Source organism: Callospermophilus lateralis, chromosome 3 (assembly GCF_048772815.1).
Source record: "Callospermophilus lateralis isolate mCalLat2 chromosome 3, mCalLat2.hap1, whole genome shotgun sequence".
In the NCBI taxonomy this organism is placed as follows: domain Eukaryota; kingdom Metazoa; phylum Chordata; class Mammalia; order Rodentia; family Sciuridae; genus Callospermophilus; species Callospermophilus lateralis.
In genome coordinates, this window is record NC_135307.1 from 11,314,340 (window position 1) to 11,332,781 (window position 18,442).

Genomic DNA, 18,442 nt, shown 5'->3' on the forward strand with positions numbered 1-18,442 from the left:
TTGGCTCCTGGGTCAAGTGCTGGGCCTGTCTGAGCTTGTCACCTTCCGGTGCACTGAGAAAGCACAGCTGTGACCATCACCCCATTGTGTAGGTGGGGACAAAGGCCCAGACCTGAGACTTGCCCACCTGTGCTGCTGCCCAGAGGAGAGCCAGGCTCTGTTAGTCCTGAGACCGCTCTGGAGCCTGTCCCTGGGCAGGACTCAGCCTGTGAGGGTGGCAGGATACAGATTCCCAGGGTCCTTGGGCAGCATCTGTTTGGATCTTGCTGATCGGGGCCTGGACCAGGTTGCTCTTCCTTCCAGGCAGTGTTAGGCGGGGGAGTCCTACTTCTCCCTGTGTGTCAGTGAGACTTGACCCCTAATTTTAACTGTGGTGATTAAAGTATGTAAAATGGCATTTCCTATGTGAATGAGACCTCCTTCTGAAGGGGAGACTATTGGACCCTCAGCTGACCCCGGCACCCCAGCCCAGGAGGATGATGAAGACCGTGTACAGAGTGCTTAGGCCCCGAGTTGAGTCCTGTGCTCTTGCTTTCCAGCTATGAGGCGTGAGCGGGTCACAACCTGGAGCTGTGAGCACTGTGGTTCCATTTTTCAGGGTGGTAAGCTGAGGCTCCCCTGAGGTCGTGTCTTTGCTTTGTGCCAGCATCAATTCCCTTCTGTCCCCTTGCTCTTTCCAGTTTGGGTCACAGTGGGCATGAGGTGTGGGGAGGGTTGGTGTCCAGGAGGAGGCCTGGAGGCGGCCTGACCACCCCAGATGAGGGCCGAAGCTCCACACGGACCACCCTCATTTCTGGCACTCACAGCAAGTTCAGTCCAATGATTCCATTAGAAGAACTCAGAGCTACTGGAAGTTGCAGTACTCCCAGTTACGGTCTGCCACAGGAGAAGGGGGTGGTTCACATCACCAGAGCGCTAGGTACACAGGGCAGAAACCGGATTCCAGATGGCAGATGTCCCTGTTTCCCCACGGGGCCGGGAGGCCACCCTTCTGCAGTTGTGTGACAGAGTGCATGGAGTCCTGCCAACCAGGGATGCTCAAGGAGTTGCTGCTGGGCTTGGCAACCAAGGCGCGGTGATGGATCCGTGGAGAGCGCCCACATGGCTGGACCCTTCTCCAAGTCGGCTGATGCCGAGGACCTAAGCCCCACCATCGGTTCTGGGGTTGGTCTCCCTGGCATGGCCAGCACCCCGCCCTCCAGGTGTGGCCAGCCCCCACCCTAAGACCAGCAGGTGTGACTCGCCCCATACTAACACTGGCAGGTCGCCTCTTATCAGTGTGACATGGATTAGCTCCCAGGAGCCAGGGGCAAAGGCCGGACCTCTCTTTGGGCAAGGCCAGCTCCTTTACTGCTCAGAATCCACGGCAGGACCTGGTTGACTGATGACAGTAGTTGATGGGCGGCTCAGGTGCAGGGCAGGGACTGCCCACTCCCCACCCACTGCCCTGGGCCAGTTCTAAGCGCTTTGCAAACCACAGCTCTCGTGGCAGCCCAGTGGTGCCAGGGACAGTTACCTTCACTTTGCCAACCAGGATCCTGAGACGAAGCAACTTGGCCACTATCATGGAGCCCGTAAGTGGTGCTGGCGGCCCCTACCCTGTGCTCCAGGATGCCTACCCTTGACCTCTTCCTCACATTTGGCTGCTCTGGTTTTTAAACTTTTAAAACACATTAATCAGCAGCTGCCCTGATTCAGATGGCCTGCTCAGCACCCCCTGGTGTTCTTCTGGTAATTTCCGGCCCGTGGAGAAGGAAGGACCACCCCGAGTCCACGGGTCTTGGGGCCAGATTCAGTGAGAGCTGGAAGGAAGAGGCGCACAGCCAGGTCCGAGCCTGGAGGGAAGGTATTTTTCAATCAAGTTGGGCTTTGCTTCACTAATCCTCCTCTGCAGGGGCCATGGGCGGAAAACTGCTCGCATGAAGACAGCCGGGCCTGTTTCTGGCCCTTGAACCTAAGTTGAGAACACGGACCTTCAGCTTTGAGAATGAGCAGGGCGAGGAATGTGTCTCAGCTCCAGAGAGACCCAGCGGCTCCTTGTGAAAGGAATGAGGGAGGAGGGGAGGGGGCCACTCACTTGCAAAGGCCTGTGATCCTCTGGCGACACTACTCCAGGAGGAGGGTGGATCTGCCTGGGTCCTAGAACAGCTTCTTTTCCCTGTGCGATCCTGAGCACCAAATTCCCTTCCATCTCTCAGCCTCAGTTTCCTCATCTGTCAAACCCATCTCCCCAGCACAGTGCCCCAAGCGTAACAAATGTCAGTTCCTAGTTTCACACCCCAGGGTCTTAGGTGACCTGTAGGCTTTGGATGCCAGGTCCCCCTGGCCCTATAACAAATGATTTCTGTTTATGGAATTGAAGACGTTCCGAACTGAGCAGGTAGGAACCAGATGTGCTTTAAAGAGTGCAAAGACCTCTTGACTGGGAGATGAGTCCCTTTTACTATGTCTCTGGTTTTATAGGGTTGGCTGGTGAGAATGTGGAGTTCACTTCACAGTCAGAATGACTGGACCCCAGCCACAAATCAAATACCAACTGCAGAGGCACACAGAGCTTCCCAAAATGCGAGATGGCGGGCTCGGCTCGTCATCTTCATCTAAGAACTGAGAAGACGGACAATGTCTTTGGCTCTTCACCCCTCCCCCAACACACATTGGGGACCCAGTGCAGGCACCAAGTGCACACCCCTCACCACGTGGGAAGTCACAACAGCGCTCAGGAAATCTAGAGGTTAGAGGAGGTGCCGTTGGGCTCCCCGTGGTGCCTAGAACTTCTGGCTCTGTCATTAAGGACCAGCCCTCTCCTAATGCCTTTTCAAGATCTCCTGGTCGTTGCCACCTTGTCTAGGGCCTGTCCTTTCCATTCTCCCCCACCTGCTCACCCCCACCCCACACACAGACATTTGGCTCCTCATCCTGAGACTTGGATCCAATCCTCCACGATTCTGCAGGCCCTAAGCAATATATTGCCTTTACGAGCCCTTCCTCGTGCCTAATCTCCCGCATTCATTCATTCTTTGCACCCCGGAGTTGGAGACAGGCGTCCTGGCTTACCGCGGTGACCTCCGGTGGAGCTAATCTGCAGAGTTTTAGGACCTGGACGGCTCTGTCCCTCGCTGTCCAGGGTGGGTCATTGTTCCTGTTTCTGGCTTTCAGCTCAGCGCCCCATAATGACTGAAGTTATGCAGCTTTTTGAGCAGATGTGAGAAGACCCCGGCTGGCATGGGGCCTCTGATGGGGCTCCAGAGCCATCTTGTCTTGGTGTTTTCCCCTGGCTTCATGAGAGTGTGGTCGTGCAGGGTGTGCAGACTGTAAGATGCTAGAGGGATGCCAGGGCCCGGGGTGTTTATGTATAAAAATGCTTATTACCGAAGTATTTATAGCAGCGAGAAACAATTGGAGCTAGTCTAAATAGCCAACCATGGGGGCATGGTGGGCTGATGGTCTGTTCTCCATCACAAGTGATGGGTTTGTAATAACAAGGGGATGTCTCTGGTATTGTTTGGATTGTGTTCAGCTGTAAGTAACAAAAACCCGACTTAGAGTGACTTCTTCAAAGAGGACTGATTTATTGCATCCAGGGGAAGCTCAGAGATAGGCAGTCGGGGCCAATTGTGGAGCCCAGTGTGGCCATTGTGAAATTGCTGCTGTCTTCATGCTTGGTCATGATAAGCAGCGGCTACTGTGGTTCCCCAGTTCACAGCTGCATTCTAGAGAGGCAGAGGGTTAAGTTAAAGAGACACACCAGCCTTCTCTGCTCCCTGGGAAGAGCATTTCCTGGGAGCTCCACCCACGAATTTCCTCTCCCACCTCATTGGCCAGACTTAGTCACATGGCTCCCCAAGCTGCAAGGGAGTCTGGGAAATGCTCATTCTTAAACTAGAAAGATGGCTGACTCAAAATGGGGCTTTTGTTGGTAAGAAGGGATGTTGGGGAGGTAGCCAGCAGTGTGCCACAGTTCACCCCGTTAGCTGCCTATTCCAGACCTGATCACCTTCCTCCTGAGGGAGAGAGCCACGGAATTCCATTGTGCAGTTTCAGCCAAGGCTTGAATCTCAATGATGGACAACTGGCCAGCTCCACCAGGTTGGAATGTGTCTGGCTCTTCTAGCCTATAGACTTGCTCTGAGTCCGAGGGGAACCCCGCGTTGCATGCACAGTATGGACAAATTCTGGAGAAAAAGCCAGCAAAACTATAAAACATAGAAAGAAGAATGGAAGAGAATGAGGGATCAATATAAGTTAATCCATGTGACATTTCTCTTTGTTATATTTTCTGATTTTTCTGTTACAGCTATCTTTTTATAAAGAGAAAATTCTTTTGTCAGATAAGTAAATATTTCCTCACCAACAGTATTAAGAACAAGAGAAATATTGCTTCATACATAAAGTTGAGTACATAGTAATTATTTTTTAATAAAACTTAAAATTTCTACCAAGCCCATGCGTATGGTTGGAAAATGAAATACTTAGGCAAGCTCATAAGAAAAAGTAATTGTCCCCTATTTCTGTTGTCCCTACCTTCAGGCCTGCTTGCCCTTGTATAGCTTTTTTATTTTAAAGACAGGGTTCTTCCCTTGCAGAAGTTGTGGGCTGGGGGAAGAACTGGCTAAGATATTTGAAGTTGCTAAAAACACAACCACTGAAAGTGTCCCTCTACCATGAGGGACCTACCATGGTGGCAGTCATCATCACAGGGGGCTGTGATCTGATTTGGAAGGACTTAGAATGGTTCTCTTAATGATGTCCTCCTGGTTGCCTGGGACCTCTGTGAGTAGAGCTGTGAGTGTCTTCTGAGGCTCCCCGGCAAGGGCAAGGTCAGTGGGCAGGACTGTGTCATGGTTAGGGACGCAAGCTTCAGGGCCCAGCTGGGTTTGAAACCTTGTTCTGTCACTTGATAAATGAATGACCTAGTTCCTCTCTTGGTCAGCCATGAAATGGGGATCAGGGAAGTTCAGGTCAAGGACACTTTGCTGCTATTTTTAACATTCATTAGTGTGTTGAATTTCCCTAATTCTTGCTCTAATTTTGGCATTTTTTTTTATATATTTCTAAGACTTATGCTTTTCGAACTTCCATGACTTGATTACAAATAGTGTGCGTGGTGCTGGGGATTGAACCCAGGGCCTTGCGCATGCGAGGCGAGCACTCTACCCACTGAGCTATATCCCCAGCCCCTCACTGTGTCTCTTACTCCTCTCCTACTATTTCTCTTTTCTCTCTTTTCACTTGCAATTTGCTTGCTGATGAAATTAGCCAGGATGCTTTTAATTTAAACCAACAGAAACCCACGAGGGTATGATTGAACCGTAAAGTTGGATTTACTCTGATTACGGAGATCCCAATGAACCCAAGGGCGGTGATGTGCCTGGGCCTCAGGAACAGGCCAGAACAGGCCTCCCTTGCATGCCCCCACCACCTCCCCATCTCTCTTTCTTGCTTCCTCATTGGTCTTTTGCTGCCCAGTCCACAAGACAGCAAACGGCCCTCTCACCATCCCTCCATCCAGGGACCCTGGTGGCATCCCATTCTGAATTCCCCAGGAAGGGTCTTAGGCTCAGTCTTGATTCAGTGACCACATCATTGGCTTTTGGGGCCCACATGGATCAGCAGCAAGGGAGGGGTGTCTCCACAAAAGAGGGGCACACACCACAGCAATACCAGGGTGGATGGTTTGGAGAAAAGGACCCAGGACACAGCGTGGGGCAGAGAGTGAATCCAATATGTGGCTTTTTCAACAACCCAGAGTGTCCAGCCAGGAACTCCTTGGAGCCAGGGTGATTACTTCAGGCACACAGTGCCACACGCAGGGTGCCTCTTTTCTCCTTAAGAGACAGTCCTTCATTCAAGCCTAGTGCCAAGACACCAGGGCCTGGGGCAGGCCTGGCTGGCTGCCCGCGGCCGTGTGAGCATGGTTCCTGTTAGGCAGCCAGACCTGTGCTCTTGGGCCTGATCCTGGTGCAGAAAGTGCTGGCTGGGGAGGAATCCCAGGGAGAGGCTTAGCACCTGACCAGCACCCTGGGGACACTTCCATCCAAGGTCTGACTTCCACTGGTATAGCCACCGTGACTGTCCAGCACTGGGCCCAGGCCAGTTCCTGCATCTCCTCATCCAGACTGGGCGGGTGGGGGGGGGCTCATGAGACCTACCTGGAGTTTTACTCCCATCACAGCCTCAGAAAGGCACAGCCATGGCAGGTGGCTGTCCAGGGAGCAGCACAGGAGGGGGAGGGTGTGTGAGCACTCCCATGGTGTGTGAGCATCGCTGCTCTTTGTCACACTGACACAGCTCGTTCCCTTTCCTGTCCCCTTCCCCGACTCTGGGTAGGCAGCCTGGGGACCTTTGTACTAATTAACATGAAATCTTGGGGCCACTTCCAGCTGGAGGAGAACATGACACCTCTCGCTTTTCCCGTCACAGTTCACAGTCTTCACCTCTCTGCTCGGGGAGGAATTTAAATCCACACTGGTGTCGCTCTCTGTTGGCAGGAAGTGTGGTAAGTGGGAATTCCTTCCAGGATTTGCTTTCCCCTTTCACTCGGACTAAATTTAACCACCTTGCTTCTCGCTGTCTGTCCCCATGTGGATCTTTCTCTGCCCGTCCCAGCCGTGGTCCTCCAGGGCCTGCTCTCCTGGACATAGTGCCTGATGGCAGACTCATCCCAGCGGGACATGCCCAGCTTTAGTCCTGAGCATCGTGCTGGAGTCCCCTTGGTCCTGGGCACTCAGGGACAGCTGGTCCCCCTGACGCTGGCGAGCCTCGTGACTGGCTGCCCTCTGTGCACACCAAGCACTGGTGTTTGAAGGCTGTGTGTGTTTTATTAAAGACAGATGTGCTTCAAATGCAAATCAAGGTCATGTGTGAGGCTGTGTGTGTTTAATCTCCTTTTTAAAAATAGCTGAATGCAGGAGGTCAAGCTGATTCTCCTTGTTGGCTTGTCACGTTGCTGTGTTTGCTGTTCACGTGGGACAGCCCACCAGGTCCGCCTTGGTTCTGCAGTTGAGCTCTCCCAGCCTGAGACGGGCGCTAGAGGAAGGGCCTGCACCAGGTGTGTGCTTTCGAGGGCTCAAGCAGCCCGGCATGGCACATGACCTGCTCCTTTTGACCAGCCTAGACTTCTCTCAACTGGACCACCATCCACTGGGGCACACCTTCCCCACTCTGAGACTCAACGTCCCCATCCACCCAAGAAGTGCCATCCCTGTCTGTCCAGGCTGTTGTGAGGGTTAACAGGCCTTATAAATGCCTCCCTCTCTCCCCTCCTCCTCGCCCTGGGCCTTAGTTCTGTCTCAGGACAGGTGGCCACCGGGGTGGGCAACTGCTACCACAGCAGCCCACAGTGACTGCAGCTGAATTCAATGCAAATTTAGTTCTCACTCAACAGTCCAACAGTGACATTCCTCTGCCGGGTCACCCTTGTCCATAGGAAACTCGGGATTCGAGACTCCTTCCCTCTGTGGTTCTGCCCTCCTCTGCGTTCTTGGGGTCACCTCCAGGTAGGGGTCCCAGGATGGAGGATTGTGTGGAAGCTTTGTATGGGGCCCCATCTGTAGTAACATGCCTTGATCTCACCTTCGTTCCGCTGGCCAGGCCTCAGTCATGCAACCCCACCCACCTGCACGGGAGTCTGGAATGTAGTACAGCTCTTCACCCAAGTAGAAAAGGAAACAAAGTCTGGTAGATATGGGAGACTCTGCCACAGGAAGTGTGGCTGCCCAGCCTCCCATCTGTGTGTGGGTCTAGTAGTGAAAGTCTTTCTGTATTTCTAAAGCAGGATTATATAAAGATATTGTAGTTTGTTTTATACAGAGGATTTTGTTTCAAATGGGTGTAATTCAAATGAAGTGAAACCGAGTTTTTTAAATGATAGGACCTACTGGGACCTTAAGCCTACTGATCATAAATATACCTGACGGGGGACAGGATAGTCCATATGTCCCAGACTTTCGTATCAACTCTCCCTTTTTGAGAGGCATTTTAGAACTAGTACTCTACAGAGTATGGCTTGGGAAACATTGCTTTAGAAGTTACTCGAGTTAGTATTCAGAAGCCAGAGGCAAGAAGACATTGACATAGAAAAAAAAATCACCAAAATTTGTGTCTCTCAACAGAGAATTTAGTGCCCCCAGGGATCATGGTGTCAGCCCAGAAGGTGAACCTTCTTGGGATGTGAAAGGGAATGTTCTTCCTTCCCTCCCCTCTTCTTTCCTCCCCCATCCATCCTTTCCAAACCTGGCAAAGCAAGCCCATGAGGACAAGGCCCATGTCTTGTTATTTATGGTTGAGTGTAGTCAGCAATGTCTGCTGACTAGGTGCATGTGCAGATGGTTGTGTAGTGCCACTTAAATCCTGGACTCTGTCCTACCTGGATACACCGGGGCAGTCTGCCTAGTAGATTGGGCTTGTGGCCCTGGCCTGCCCATCTGGGCAAATGTTAAAATCCCTATTCCTCAGCTTAGGTTTTTATGGCAGGCTGGCGTCATCTGTCGTAAATCAAGGAGAGCTGAGGTTTAGCACTGAGGTTAGACAGAATCACTCTCAGGAAAAACTAGAGCAAGTTTATTTTTTTATTTTAGTTACAGGCACCAGCCCTATATATATATAGCTTAAAACTTAATTTGGTGTGTAATTGGGGCTAGCTCTTTGGAGCCCTGGGTTATGTGTTTTGGAGCAGCCGAGAAGCAGGGCCCTAGTGGGGCAGGACATGGTATGTTAATTGGTGGCCTCTGGGACCTGTGAGAGAATTGGATCTAAGTCCCCAGTTAGAATGAGCCTTGGCGGTTTTATTTGAGTCTCTGTGGGCACATACTGGGTGGGGGCACAGGTTTGCAGCAGCTCGAGCAGATTACTCCCTCCTCACCTTCTGCACCAGGGACAGCAGAGAGAAGGTGGCAGAGGAGCCAGGGAGTGGGTGCGAGGATCCCTGCCAGGCTGGCCTGCCGCCCCCCACCCTGATCTGTAGCAGTCACATGCTGCTCGGCCTGTGGTCCCAAGGAGGGGTTTGCATTTTATTACCAAAGTCTCCATAAAAGGGACTTGGGTCAGAGCAAACATTCGGGGAGGAAAAACAAAGGAAATTAAATGCAAAATCACTGCTGGAGAAAACCACATGGAGGCCTTGACTTTAATACCACCAGAGCCGACGGGGGAAGTGGCCCCCAGGAGTCGGAACCAGAGGAGCTTGGCCTGGTACTCCCGCAGCCTGGCCCCTCTCCTGTTTAAAAAGAAATTGCCATTTAATTTGTTTCTGAGTTTTATTTCTTGAGTGAACCAGCATGGGGCCATGTAATGAGGTTGTGTTTCTGGGAGGTGTTGAAAGATGGAGAGAGGGGCCAAACCACCATGGGCCCAGCCGGCTGCACAAGGGGCAGAGCGCGGGTGCCCCGCGAGTCAGCAGGGAGCACAGAGGGCAGGTGGGGCCATGCCAGGGCTGGCTTCTCCTGCACTGTCCGCAGACCAGGAGGTGTGTGATCTGGTGGCATTTCCCCCAGCCAGGCCACCTGACTGTGGACCTATGGCTGGAACCTAGGAGGACACTCGCTATCGGGGGGTGCTGAACTAGGGAAAGAGAGGAGGAAATTGGGCCAGGGAGGAGGATGAGTTTCCAGACAGCGGAAGAAGCCAGCTCAGACCAAGAATGGGAAGATGCATGTGGGGGTTCTCAGGAGTGTGCTAATACAGCCATCCCTCAGTATGGGGGCATTGGTTCCAGGACCCCTGGGTGTTCAAGCCCCTGATCTAAAGCAGGGTGGTATTACACAGAACCTACACATCCTCCTGGCTCCTCTGGCATCTCTAGATTACTTTGAACATCCAGAGCAGTGTAAATGGCTGTTAGCTGTGTTGTTTAGACAAGAAAGAGTCTGCACACGGTTGGTACAGATGCAGTCTTTTTTCTGAGTAGTTCTGATCTGTGATTGGATCCTGGGTGAGGGCACACAGAGAGAGGGCAGGCTGGAGATGAGCTTATGTGAGAGATATCTGGACCAGGGAGGAACCACCAGCGCCTGTCACCAGCAGAGGTTGTAGCTGTCCTTGTGCTTCTCTGTGACGGGAGCAGGTATGTGCCAGGGTCTCACCCCTGCACAAAGCATAAGTGAAAGTGGGAGCCTCCTGCCATCTGCCGTCCCCACCCTTCCTGACAGCCAGGGTGCAAGGGGCCTTTCACCTTCAAATGACCCTCCCATCCAGTAGCCACTTGCTGTCTGCCAGATGACCGTGCTGTCCTAGTCCTGGGTGGGTGATCCCCCAACACACTCACACGTGGGGTGCAGGTGGGCTCCGCCCTCCCTGCTACCCCAAGTTCTGACCCAGCTTTGAGGAACCAACTGGCTTCCCGCCTCCCTGGCTGCCAGGTGAACCTGTGGAAAGAAGCCGGCTCCACCAGGAGCGCTAAAGGAAGGCCGCTTGTCGCGCCTGCAGACCCGTCTTGAGATGCCGTAAGCTATACTAAAGGGCGAGTCTGTTTCCTGACAGCTTTCAGCACGCACGGGCTGCGTCACCCCAGCAGCCCCCGAGGGAAGCACTGTCTCTGTTTTATAGAAAAGACCGTCAGCTTTAGGGGAGTTTAGCAATTTGTCCAAAGTTAATGGTAGAGCACTAGCTGTGTTTATGGAGCACTTTTGACATGCCCCCTGTTACGGTTTGGATATGAGGTGTCCCCTAAAAGCTCACACCAGAGGCAATGCAAGAAAGTCTAGGAGGCGAATGATTGGGTTACGAGAGTTTGACCTAATCAGCGTGTTCATCCTCTGATAGGAATTGACCGAGCGGGGACTGTGGGCAGGAGGGCGTGGTGGGGAAGGTGGTCGTGGGGGCGGCCTGTGGAGTTCGTGTTTTGACCATGGTGACGGGAGCTCTCCCTCTGCTTCCTGGTGCCATGTCCTGAGCTGCTTTCCCCAACACACCCTTCAGCCGTGAAGTTCGGCCTCACCTCGGGCCCAGAGCAGTGGAGCTGGCCACCTGTGGACTGAGACCTCGAAAGCACCCAGTAACCTCTTCCTCATCTCCTATTGCCCTGTGCTTCATCCTTCCTCTCCCTGCCCCTTCCTCTGTCTCCTGCTGGTGCACCGTCCCCACCTGCCTGACCCACTGAAGAGTGACGGCCATCCCGTGGTGCAGTAAAGGGATCTCTAAGTTTCCCATTGTACAGGTGGAGAAACTGAGGCCCCGACAGCAGAACTGGCCTCGTCCAGGCCCTCGGAAGGGCTTCTCGGCAGAGCCCTCTTCTCTGCACCCCTTCTCTGTGTTCTACGGGAGGGAGTCTGAGAGATCACTCTGCCCTGTGTGGCCGTGGGTCCACGGGCTCCCCGGAGGCTTCCTCCCCCTGGGGTCTGCTGATGCTCTGAGCCAGACAGTCCTGCGCTGCCGGGGCACCCAGGCATTGTGGGGTGCTGAGTGGTGTCCCGGCCCCTACCTGAAGATGCCAGTGGTGCCCCTCATTGTGAGAATCAGGATGCTCTTCACGTGCTGCCACATCTCCCGGGGAGCCAGCGCCGTTGTTGACAACCAGTGGCCAAGCCGATCGTGGCCTGGGGGAGGGGGAGGGAAGTCGCTAGGTTGGAGTACTTGCTGGTGGTGGGTTTGGGGCACTGAGACCACCAGGCTGACCGAGGAGCAGACGCCCCAGGGGGTTATGAGATCACATCAGAAGGATGTCCCCTGGCCTGCAATTCCAGGGAAGTGTCAGCCTGGAGCCCAGGCAGTCTGACTTCACACCCTGGTATTCCACTGGGTGACCGCAGTACTTGAGCTCCTGGAGCCTCAGGCTCCTTATCTGTGAAATGGGGCAGTAGAAACGTAGGAGCTTTTGCACAGGAAGCCGTGGCCTCTGCTGGTGCCCCAGACCCTTGCTGTGAGCCTTCACAGAACTGGCTGATGGGGTGGGCTTGCTGATTTACAGCTTCCTCTTCTACCGCAGAGGGAAGGGGTGGGCCTTTTGTCCTCTAGCGACTCTGCACCTCGCCCTGGAGCCTTTGCCCTGGTGGCAGCTTGAGGCAGTGGGGCACTGCCCTGGGGTCTGCACCAGCCCAGCCCTGCACCCCCAGCTGTGTACTGCGACTCTGGAGATAAGCAGAGTCATAGCTCACCCCTTTCCCTCTTCTGCCTTCTGCCCCACAGCATCTCTGAAGCTATAAAAATGTGGTCACAACTCTCCCAGCATTCTGATCTGCAGGCCACCTAAGCCAAAACGCTTCCCAGCCAGGAATTTAGTGACCAAAGCCACTCCCACCCCTGCAGAAAACAGATAGGAAATGACTCTTTTCTTGCTTGGTGCCCCAAAGCCATACCCTGTGTGATACCTCACTGAATGGTCTTAAGCATGGAATCTGGGAGCCCTGTCCCCGTGGATGGGCCTGGGTAGAGCCTGCAAACCTGGCTCAGATAGCCCGGTCCTCTTGCACCAGGCAGACACGCCCATTGGCACTGTCTCCTCTGCCCAAAGAGGACCAAGCCAGTGTGCTAATGGTCTCCTCCTGCCAACAAGTGGTTCCTCAGACTGCACCGTCAACCGCCAAGCTGGTTAAGTGCTGCTTCTGCCAGGAGTGTGGGTGACCCTTAGGTGGAGCGCAGGAACTCATCCTAACTATCACTTCAGAAGCTGGGGATGCTGGTGCTCTGTGGGCCACATTTTGAGAAACTGAGTCGTTACATTGACATTGCACGAGTACTTTCAGGTGTTATTAGCTGTGAGTGTTTTTTTCTGGGCAGAATGAAATTTCAGGAGATTTTAGACCCTTCTCTCAAGGCTTTTGTGCATGTTTTTATAATGAGCCTATAATCCATTGTAACCAGATGAAGCCACCTAGCCTTTCCCCCCTGTGCAGGAGGAGCAGGACAGCATAAAGGAAATACCGTATAGGAAACAGGATCTAGGAAAAGAGGGCACAAGTGCGAATGAATCCACTTTATCTGCCAGAGGCAGTGCCCTTCTTCTCTCTGTGGCTCCAACTCCTGAGCTGGTCACTGGACACCTGGAAAAGAGAGAAATGTCCCTCCTCCTGTTTTCAGATGATCTGTTCCAGGTGAAGTCAGAGCTTGAGAGTCACACCTGGGAATTTGGGCAGTAGTGTTGAGCCCCCAAGGCTGGGCCTGCCCTCCTTTCTGCCTTGGTCCTTGGAGTCCCAGGCCTGGGCAGCCCCCCTGCCCACCTGCCCGCTCTCCAGCAGCCTGGCCAGCCAGGCAGAGCAGGGATGGCGACTTTACAGCACTGTTATTACTCTGTTGTTGCCCAGTAAACCCACACCGGGCCCCACAAACCCTCGGTGAGAAAGCCAGGCCTTTCCCGAGAAATGGTTTCCTACACCTTTACAACGTGCTAGGAAAAAAGGGGCCGTTGGATTTATGGAAACTATATAAAGTTTATGGAGTCTTGGCAAGCCAGAGCAGAAGTGTCTGGAGGACAGGGGCGGGCAGTTTGAAACAGAGAAGGCCATGTGAGAGCCACAGGCCTGGGTGTCGAGACACCAGACAAAATCCCCAAGTCCGTGGCGCTGGACGCTAGGGTGGGGGACTGGGAGAGCGCCTGGGGTGGGGGGAGGCTGCAAGGCTTTCTGGAGTGATCTCATACAGTCTCCATAGCTTCCTGAGAGGCAGGCAGGGCTGTCCTTGCTCTGGAGAGGGAGAAGGAGAGGGAGGCAAAGGCATTTTGAAAGTCGTGAACTTGCCCAAGGTCGCTCTGTGTGAGCCTTGGGTTCTCGCCGTCTCTCTCCTGTGTATTGAGGCATGCGTCCCAGTTTCAGGTCCTGAAAATATGGTCTCCACACCCTATTTCAGCTTGAGACTCATCTGCTATTTATGATTCAGCTCCCATCCTCTGATGTCCTTTAGTTGTCACCTGCCCCTCCTGGAGATCAGCATGGCTGTCAGAGTTGATCCATGCTCAGGTTTACCCACTGGTCTTGGCCAGAATAGAAGTGAAGCCACCAGAGGTGCCCTGAGTCAGGGCAGGGTTTGCACACACCATCTCTGCTAGCCCCTCTGGGTCCCGTGGAATCCTCTTAGGACCCTGGGGGAGGACCCCATGCGGTGTGAAGTCACCTCTTCCCATCTCCGTCACCCTCCACATTTCTAATTCATTTCTCCCTGCGAAATGTGCCTTGTGACATCGATGTTTTCTCTCCTGCTTGACTGTGAATTCTTGGAGTGCAGATTCCATGGATGCTTAATTCTTCACTGTTGATTTTGCCCACAGAGCCTGGCATGGTTCCCAGCATGGAGTAGTCACTGCATAAATATCAGCTGGGAGGGAGGGTGGATGGATAGATGGAGAGATAGGCAGGTGGGGAGTGGATGGATGGCTGCATGGATGGACGGACGGACCTCTGAGTGGATGGAGAGGGCATGTGTAGACCAGCAGACACCCACCGCCTCATTTACACCCTCGAGTGCAGTTAAAGTAGCAGCCTGACCTGGTTCTCACCAACTTCTACTAAATGCACCTCTGTTTCAGGGGTATACTTTGCTCTTTCTGAGCCCAGATGGAGAAACCAGTCTGCATGTTTGAATGTGTGTGTAAATACTTTACAGTCCCCATAAACTTGTTTAAAGACAGGTGGGGGGGGAGTATAAACTGGGGCAGCCTTTTGGGAGGGCAATTTGGAAGTAGCTATTAAATTTTTAAATGTGCCTACCACTAAGACCCCACAGTTCCACTTTTAGTTGTCGAGAGTAAGAAATAAGATCTATACATTCGTACACGAAGGTCCATGTACCAGGATGCTTATAGGAGGAAGCTCCTCGCTGTTGTGCTTGTGACAGTGAAAACTTAGAAGTAGCCCCATGTCCAACAAGTGGGGGACGGTAACTAAGATGCAGAACACCCTGGCAGGCAAACACTGTGGCCATCAAAGAGAACGAGGCAGATCTGTATGTGCAGATGTGGAAAGATCTGGAATGAGGCTTGGGACCAGATACAGTCCAAGCTTCCAGCAGTCTCTGAGATTCTGAGACTCATCAGTCTCAGCACAGCGCGCCCCTCTTCCCATTTCTGTCAGCTTCTCTCCTTCCTCCCCCCAGTCCCAGCCCTGAAGGCCAGCTTGCTGGAATCAGATATTTCCTTCTCATGCCTACAGCCAGCGACCTTCACTTCAGAAAAGGAGGAAAATGAGAGAAAAACAGTTATGTGCATAATTACTGTCTGCTGGCTCTTCAATTAAGAAGACTGAAAGGCACAATATTAAAATCTGATTTATGGGCGTCGCTATCTACCTCATTATGAGGCCAAGAGGAAAAAGGCGCCGTAGTCGTTACAGAAAGCCGTGGCCTGTTTCCTCCTCCAGGAGATAAATTGGCTCTCGTGCTCTTATTGCCAGAGAAGTGTGAGATGGTGTTAGGCATCTGTGATTTCTTCTTCCAATATGTTGAAATCCAGAGCTTAGTAATTGAGGCGTCGTCTGAGCACTTCAGGGACACTTCCTGAGAGAGGTGGCAGCTTGGTGCTGAGAGGCAGCCACTGCAAAGGCCACTGCACCAGGACCCTCCCTGATAACACAGGCTGGGTCCCCAAGGGCCCTGAGATGGTCCCAGCCATGGAGCTGGGGCGGGAGCAGGAGCTCAGCACCCAGCGCCCCAGCTTGGCCGCCTACTATTTGCCCCTCAGTTTCCTCATCTGTAAAATAGAGAGGCTGACCCTACTGATGGCGTGATCTTGGCCAAGCATGGCTTCTCCCTGTGCCCTGGGTGTCCCATCTGAAGGTCGTCCTGGTGCCTGCCTTGGGGCCCTAGTGAGGATCAACAATTTGATGCCTGTTCAGGGCCCGGCTTGGCATCTGCCTCGCAGCACGGGCTCATTGCCTCGTGCTCATTGGCTCTTGCTCAAATCACTGTGGTTTCTATCAGACTCCTTTGCTGTCATTGGCTCCATTGCCAGGGTACCGGCTGTTTGGCCGACAGTCCTGAGGGCGACCCTGGCCTCTCTCCCACTGATGTCCTGGGCAAACTCTGGGCCCCTTTGAGCCCATTTGTTCATCAGTAGAACAGCAGTTTCCACTTGGCACAGGGGGTTGTAAGGTTCAGATTCATGTAAACAAACCGTTGGAAGGGACAGTGGTGGCAGTGGCCCTTCATGGTGAGAACTTTGCCAAGAAGCCCAGCTGGGCAGCATCCTTCCCGAGACAAAGGCACCCAGTCCTGGTTCGTGTCCTCTGTCACCGAGGTGCAGAAGCAGGTGGCTGCAGCATTCTCCCTTCCTGGGTCTAAAAACAGCAGCTACTAAAAAACGAGTGGCCATTATAGCAGGGACTGGGCTGCACATGGTATTGCAGGAGCCCAAGTGTCCTCACGGCACCCGGGGGGTGGGCTGCTTATCCTTAGTGTGCAGACTGGGCACAGGGGTGGATGGCTGGCCCCGTCACACAAAGCCCGGAGATGACAGGGCTAAGCCTGACCCACAGCTGTGAAATTCTCCCAGCACTCTCTGGCACATTCCAGGCCCCGTCCTAATTCCTAATCGTCGACCCCACCCCAGCCCACCTCCCCTGTATGTACTCAGGCCTGTGTCTGCACCAGGCGACCCTGCAGCAGCACTACTGCCGGGGGCTTCGCTTGTATTTTCCCACCAGCGCTTCTGATCCTGCAGAGTCAAAGGTCCAGGTGCTCACGGCCGGTCGCGTAGAATATTTTGTCCTGTGTCTGAATTCGTGGGTTGCACATTTGCTCAGGGCTGGGGCTGGGGAAATGGGCTCAGGGTGCCACATAAGCCCTTGCTGCCACCCTTCTGGAAGTCTCTGTTCTGACCTGGGACACCCACCGCGGGGCTCTTTCTGCAGACTGCATGGAATGTCCCCTGGGAAGGGGGAGGGCAGGATTCTGCAGGCCTCCCTGCCATTTGTCCCCTGCTCTCCCACTAATGGCAATTCTTTGTTTCAGTTGAGAGGGAAAATGTGCAGAAGAGGACTTTTACTCGATGGATAAATCTACATCTGGAAAAGGTGAGTGGGCCCCGGGGAATTGTTAAGCTATAGATTCATCCATACCTGAGTTTACAGATGAGCGACCGGCCCAGAGGAGACTGTTCTCCTGAATTGTTCAGTTTAAACATTCCCGAGGGCTTGGAAGGCTTTGTACTGCTGGTCCCACACTTGGTGTCGGGAGCACAGAGATAAGACACAGTTTGTCTTCCTGGGACCATCAGTCTAGCTGGGCCGGGAGGTTGGATCCACGAAGCAAATGGCAGGAGGCATTTGATATTGAAAACCCCACACAGTCCCACAGCCAAGAAGGCCTCACCCGTGCCTCAGACACTTAGGAGCATCCTGGCATCCACCGTGGGACACGTTAAGAGCCATCTGCAGGCATTTGGGCTGCTTTGGGCAAGAGCCCTGCATGTGTCTTTTGTCAAAGCTAGACTAGTGACATGACGTTCCCGTTGATGAGTGACGTTGCCTGCCCCTATGATGTGCTTCACCCACACCAATCATGCTTAGTACAAGGCACCAGCAGGAGCTTTGTTAGTCCTCACAACAGCCCAGATTCCCTCTGTCCAGTTAGAAGGGGGAAACGAGGCACCCAGACCTGGTGTCCCATGGCTTCTGCTGGGTATTGGGCTCAGCGGCCCTCCCTACCTCTCTTCCTTATGTCCTTTGGCCCTTCCCTTTTGAGTTGCATTTTCTCCGTGGGCTGCACCTGTACACACCAGACCAAAGCCAGCCCCAGATCAAAGGAGGGGCTGCAGACCAGAGGGGGCAGGGGAGGGCTGGGGAGGGGGAGGGGAGACACTCATTTCTGGATGCGAGGCTCAGGGGGGCCAGCGGAGGCCCAAACCCTCCTTAAGGTGTCCTGTGTGGGCTGGAGCTGCAGGATGGGGCGTTGTTTTTCTCAGACAGCTGAGTTTATCAGGATTCATGTTGCCGACTTTCCCTCTTCCAACTTCCTCTCTCTGGTGCTGAAGACCAGCCAGGGTCTCATTTCTGTTGGAAGCTGGTGACACTCCACTTTATAGGACCCAGTGTGTCTCCTTTCTCCTCTCTCCTTTTAAATGTGTTAGAGCAACGGCTCTCTGCGCTTAGCGGAGGTCATTGAATGATTAGAAAACAGAAAGTCAGTGTGGATCTTGGGAATCAGAACTCTTGACTGAAATTCCGATTCATACAGTTTGCCTTTAGGCTAGAATATCTCCCGAGCAGGCACATGACCACCTGACTTCTGCTCCCTGCTGCATGCAGGCGACCCAGGGCTGTGACCTCGCCCACGAGCACCCTGAACTCTGTGGGTAAAATGCTTCCTTATCATGCAGGAAGCATTAGGAATCATTTGCCACTGGCCTGGATTCTTGGTGCACCTTCAGTGCTGCTTCTACAGTGAGGTGCCTGACGTGCGCCAAGGTGGCTGAGACTCCTGCTGCGGGACCAAGGAGAGCCAGGGAGGATTTCTGTCATTCTTTCTTTATAAAATTATTTGTAAATAAATAAATACAGAAAAGAACAGAGCATCATCCAGGGCC

The 18,442-nt window shown here is 53.3% G+C and overlaps 1 protein-coding gene across 6 annotated transcripts in view; it reads left to right on the forward strand.

Annotated features, from left to right (window-relative positions):
* Clmn (calmin) overlaps window positions 1-18,442 on the forward strand; it is a 97,805-nt gene that overhangs the window by 42,008 nt on the left and 37,355 nt on the right. For all 6 annotated transcript variants that reach the window (XM_076849696.2, XM_076849698.2, XM_076849699.2 and 3 more), the window contains exon 2: window positions 16,870-16,931. In XM_076849696.2, the coding sequence (XP_076705811.2) occupies window positions 16,870-16,931 (62 nt within the window). The remainder of the gene's footprint in view (window positions 1-16,869; window positions 16,932-18,442) is intronic.